The sequence below is a fragment of the Oncorhynchus mykiss genome, chromosome 26 (assembly GCF_057628025.1).
Source record: "Oncorhynchus mykiss isolate SJ-2025 chromosome 26, ASM5762802v1, whole genome shotgun sequence".
Taxonomy (NCBI): domain Eukaryota; kingdom Metazoa; phylum Chordata; class Actinopteri; order Salmoniformes; family Salmonidae; genus Oncorhynchus; species Oncorhynchus mykiss.
In genome coordinates this window covers 44,842,501-44,847,500 of record NC_143047.1, presented here as the reverse complement: position 1 = coordinate 44,847,500, position 5,000 = coordinate 44,842,501, and the positions used below count along the sequence as shown (strand labels likewise).

Below are 5,000 nucleotides of genomic sequence, written 5' to 3'. Positions count from 1 at the left end.
CAATGTGAATCATGCTAACACGGAGGATCCCACTGCCGACACCAAGTGTCATATATTTCAAATACACTTTCACTCATGTACTTATTCTGCTATTCTTCCCCCCGTCAGGACAAAGATGCTGTGGGTGACTGGCGTAAGAACATCGAAGACAAATCAGACAGAAAGAAGATGTTTGAGACTGCTAAGGAGTAGATGTTCCTGGAGTTCCAGACAGGAAGATGTTTGAGACTCATAAGGAGTAGATGTTCCTGGAGTTCCAGACAGGAAGATGTTTGAGACTCATAAGGAGTAGATGTTCCTGGAGTTCCAGACAGGAAGATGATGTTTGAGACTACTAAGGAGTAGAAAGAAAAACCTGTCTGGAACTCTTCTGACACATAGCCACGTGTATAATCAAACGCTCCAGTTTAAACAAACAAACTATGTGTTCGGAGTTCCGTTTGTCCCCCAATTGGATATCTAGTCTTTTGTTTCACACGAAACACAAAAACAGCTACGTGACCCCCCCCCCCCCCCCCACACCCCCCCACAAAAAAATTATATTGTGCAATATTTATACTAATTGTCATCAAATAAACCCTGGTCAGCTAATAGAAACAGTTTTTTGTGATTTGTGGAGTCACTACTGTTATGTCTTCACAACAACAGACCAGCATGATCGTCCTGACGGGTTTAACCTGCTCTTGAAATTACATGGCTACAGTAATATTGAAGTGTTCAAGGGGTACAACGTTTGGAAAGGACCACATGATTCACACTGAGGAGTTGCTATGTGGTTTAACCAGTCTGTTTATAGACCTCCTGGTCAGCAGGAACCAGCCTGACCAATAAACACCACCGGCAGGTGTGGCAACCCGAAGACGGCTTACTGGGGTCACATGGGTCAGTAAGGGCAGAATCTAACTCTGTCAGATCACCAGCTGTTTAGAGCTCAGCAGGTGTGGCTGCCGAATACGGCTCCTTGGGGTCACGCTGGACAGCAGCTCTCTGATTTCACCTGATTTCTCCCTACCTCTCTGTCTACCTCTCTGTCTACCTCTGATTTCATCTGGTTTCTCCCTACCTCTCTGTCTATCTCTGACTTCATCTGATTTCTCCCTACGTCTCTGTCTAACTCTGATTTCACCTGGTTTCTCCCTACGTCTCTGTCTACCTCTCTGTCTACCTCTCTGTCTATCTCTGATTTCATCTGGTTTCTCCCTACCTCTCTGTCTACCTCTCTGTCTACCTCTCTGTCTACCTCTCTGTCTATCTCTGATTTCATCTGGTTACTCCCTACCTCTCTGTCTACCTCTCTGTCTATCTCTGATTTCATCTGGTTTCTCCCTACCTCTCTGTCTACCTCTCTGTCTATCTCTGATTTCATCTGGTTACTCCCTACCTCTGTCTAACTCTGATTTCATCTGGTTTCTCCCTGCGTCTCTGTCTACCTCTCTGTCTATCTCTGATTTAATCTGGTTTCTCCCTATGTCTCTGTCTAACTCTGATTTCATCTGGTTACTCCCTACCTCTCTGTCTATCTCTGATTTCATCTGGTTACTCCCTACCTCTCTGTCTATCTCTGATTTCATCTGGTTTCTCCCTACCTCTCTGTCTACCTCTCTGTCTATCTCTGATTTCATCTGGTTACTCCCTACCTCTGTCTAACTCTGATTTCATCTGGTTTCTCCCTACGTCTCTGTCTAACTCTGATTTAATCTGGTTTCTCCCTACGTCTCTGTCTACCTCTCTGTCTACCTCTGTCTATCTCTGATTTCATCGGATTTCTCCCTACCTCTCTCTCTATCTCTGATTTCATCTGGTTACTCCCTACCTCTCTGTCTATCTCTGATTTCATCTGATTTCTCCCTACCTCTCTGTCTATCTCTGATTTCATCTGATTTCTCCCTACCTCTCTGTCTATCTCTGATTTCATCTGGTTGTGCCCTACGTCTCTGTCTAACTAAAGAGAGATACTTTTTTTCATTCCACCATATTAATATTTTTGTCTGTGATTAGTTCAGAAGGACAAAAAAAAAACGGGATTTTAAATTATCACGTTTTTTGTGCCCTCGAGGTCAAAATTGACCCCTCCCTGTTGGTGCTTTTAGGGATAAACAGACAGCTGGTCCCAGAACTGTGCCTATATATACCCTTCTTCATATTTCTCCTCCCTGGCTTGACAATCTCAGTCACTCATCCCTCCGTCTTGCAACGCTCTCTTCCTTCTAGGTGAGATTCCTCCCATTCCTATATTCTATCTCCTGTCCTCTCTTGGTTTCAACTCTGCATTCAGTAGAGATTCAGTATCACTGTGATTTATAGTCTGGCATTTTTCTATTAGCTGACTGTATCACACAACGTAAATAGATGCTACTCACTGAAAAATGTGTAAGTGGTATTAATTTACAAGAATTTACACGTTAAAAAAAAACTTAAACATCTTGGTGTTTATAGTAGAAGAAGAAGATGTTGTGCCTTGTCTACTTTGACAGAGGGTTGTTTTTTCAACACTTGGGATCAAGATGCTGACTAGTAGGTTGGCTGTCCTAACAGTCAACTGGCATGTATGAATTAACATGGCATCCATCCATCTCACGGGAGACAGATATGTTACTGTGGTAGAACGCTTTGTGTTTTAAGGAGGTCAATTTATTTTTATTTTTTTATAAAATTGGTTAAAATGATTCTCTAACTCTGACTTCACAAGATAGGTAGATGTTTTAGGAGAAATAGCCCAGATGTTATTCTTATAGTTTTACTGTAAAACTGAATATTGGTGTGGAGTTATTGATTTAACGAATGGCATGATCTTTTTACAGTTTTAAGACTTCCTGGTATTTATATTTATTTATTTATCCCGTTTAACTGGCGTACTGTTGATTGATTAACTGAAGACAGATTTTCTTCATCACTCTATGTATATTTTTCAGACATTTTTGAAGCGACAGACAAACTTGTTTTTCCACTCAGATATGTCAGAAACACTTTCTAAGTCAAACATTTAAAAGATAGAAGACAAACCCAGCCAGTACACTAAGTGTCCAGACTACATGGTTATGATCATAGACCACCTATGTCAGACAGAGCCAGCAGCCCAGACAGGTATTTTGGGGGGACGTGTGTTGACCACTTTGCTGCACCCTGTCTTGGGACACTTTAAGGAAAGTCCACAGGAGGCAGGCAGGGAGGGAGTTCTCAGCTGTTGTGGTTTCGGGTGTTAGTCAGCTACCCCCCCTCACCACCACCACATAGGAACGCACAAATAGACCCATGATAAAAGACAACTGACATACCACACCCTGTCTAAATGTAGAGATGTGATGTGCCCCTCCTCCCTGAGGCCTGTACTTTTAAATGTAGAGATGTGATGTGCCCCTCTAACCCTGAGGGTTGTACTTTAAAATTTAGAGATGTGATGTGTCCCTCTAACCCTGAGGGTTGTGTGTTAAAATGAATTATTTCCACAAAGTGTGGACTATAATGGTACACTGAGTTAAATGCCATAACTATCGTATCTTCACACGCTGACAACTTAATCACATCTCTCTTCAATAGGAAGTGATATCAACCACCGGCCAAGATGTCAGAGTACGTACTGATTCTGTTTGAGTACAATTACAGCTCTCTCAACATGTTCATTTTGATGGAGAAATCTTCTAAGAATCAAGAATTCCATATGTTATACATGTCTACTTTTGGTGGTCTTCGGGAGCATTCAGTACATCAACTGTTATTCTGTGGTTTTCATCCCAAGCTCTTAAAGCTGTGTATCTCAACTCATGTTTTCCCCCCCCCCCCACCCCTCCCTCCCCCCCATCTAATCTTCTCTGAAGTAAAAAGATGTCGTCGAGTCGCAGGCAACATCTGAAGGTAAGGAGGAGGCCTAGACGCACAACAACCTCCCTCCCTCCCTAAGGAGGAGGCCTAGAGGCACAACAACACGTCATAATAACCTCCCTCCCTCCCTCCCTAAGGAGGAGGCCTAGAGGCACAACAACACGTCATAATAACCTCCCTCCCTAAGGAGGAGGCCTAGAGGCACAACAACACGTCATAATAACCTCCCTCCCTAAGGAGGAGGCCTAGACGCACAACAACACGTCATAATAACCTCCCTCCCTAAGGAGGAGGCCTAGAGGCACAACAACGCGTCATAATAACCTCACTCCCTCCCTCCCTAAGGAGGAGGCCTAGAGGCACAACAACACGTCATAATAACCTCCCTCCCTAAGGAGGAGGCCTAGACGCACAACAACACGTCATAATAACCTCCCTCCCTCCCTCCCTAAGGAGGAGGCCTAGAGGCACAACAACGCGTCATAATAACCTCCCTCTCTCCCTAAGGAGGAGGCCTAGAGGCACAACAACGTGTCATAATAACCTCCCTCTCTCCCTAAGGAGGAGGCCTAGACGCACAACAACACGTCATAATAACCTCCCTCCCTCCCTCCCTAAGGAGGAGGCCTAGACGCACAACAACGCGTCATAATAACCTCCCTCTCTCCCTCCCTAAGGAGGAGGCCTAGACGCACAACAACGCGTCATAATACCCTCCCTCTCTCCCTCCCTAAGGAGGAGGCCTAGACGCACAACAACACGTCATAATAACCTCCCTCCGTCCCTCCCTAAGGAGGAGGCCTAGACGCACAACAACGCGTCATAATAACCTCCCTCTCTCCCTCCCTAAGGAGGAGGCCTAGACGCACAACAACGCGTCATAATAACCTCCCTCTCTCCCTCCCTAAGGAGGAGGCCTAGACGCACAACAACGCGTCATAATACCCTCCCTCTCTCTCTCCCTAAGGAGGAGGCCTAGACGCACAACAACACGTCATAATAACCTCCCTCCGTCCCTCCCTAAGGAGGAGGCCTAGACGCACAACAACACGTCATAATAACCTCCCTCCCTCCCTCCCTAAGGAGGAGGCCTAGAGGCACAACAACGCGTCATAATAACCTCCCTCTCTCCCTAAGGAGGAGGCCTAGAGGCACAACAACGTGTCATAATAACCTCCCTC

The 5,000-nt window shown here is 45.1% G+C and overlaps 2 protein-coding genes across 2 annotated transcripts in view; both read left to right on the top strand.

Annotated features, from left to right (window-relative positions):
• LOC110527026 (troponin I, fast skeletal muscle-like) overlaps positions 1-597 on the top strand; it is a 5,712-nt gene extending 5,115 nt beyond the window's left edge. The window contains exon 7 of the mRNA XM_036981600.2: positions 109-597. Coding sequence (XP_036837495.1) covers positions 109-192 — 84 coding nt within the window. The 3' untranslated portion in view covers positions 193-597. The remainder of the gene's footprint in view (positions 1-108) is intronic.
• A 1,505-nt stretch (positions 598-2,102) lies between these two features.
• The window catches only part of LOC110526835 (troponin I, fast skeletal muscle), a 7,157-nt gene continuing 4,259 nt past the window's right edge, over positions 2,103-5,000 (top strand). The window contains exons 1-3 of the mRNA XM_036964011.2: positions 2,103-2,211; positions 3,538-3,570; positions 3,816-3,852. Of these exons, the coding sequence (XP_036819906.2) occupies positions 3,563-3,570; positions 3,816-3,852 (45 nt within the window). The 5' untranslated portion in view covers positions 2,103-2,211; positions 3,538-3,562. The remainder of the gene's footprint in view (positions 2,212-3,537; positions 3,571-3,815; positions 3,853-5,000) is intronic.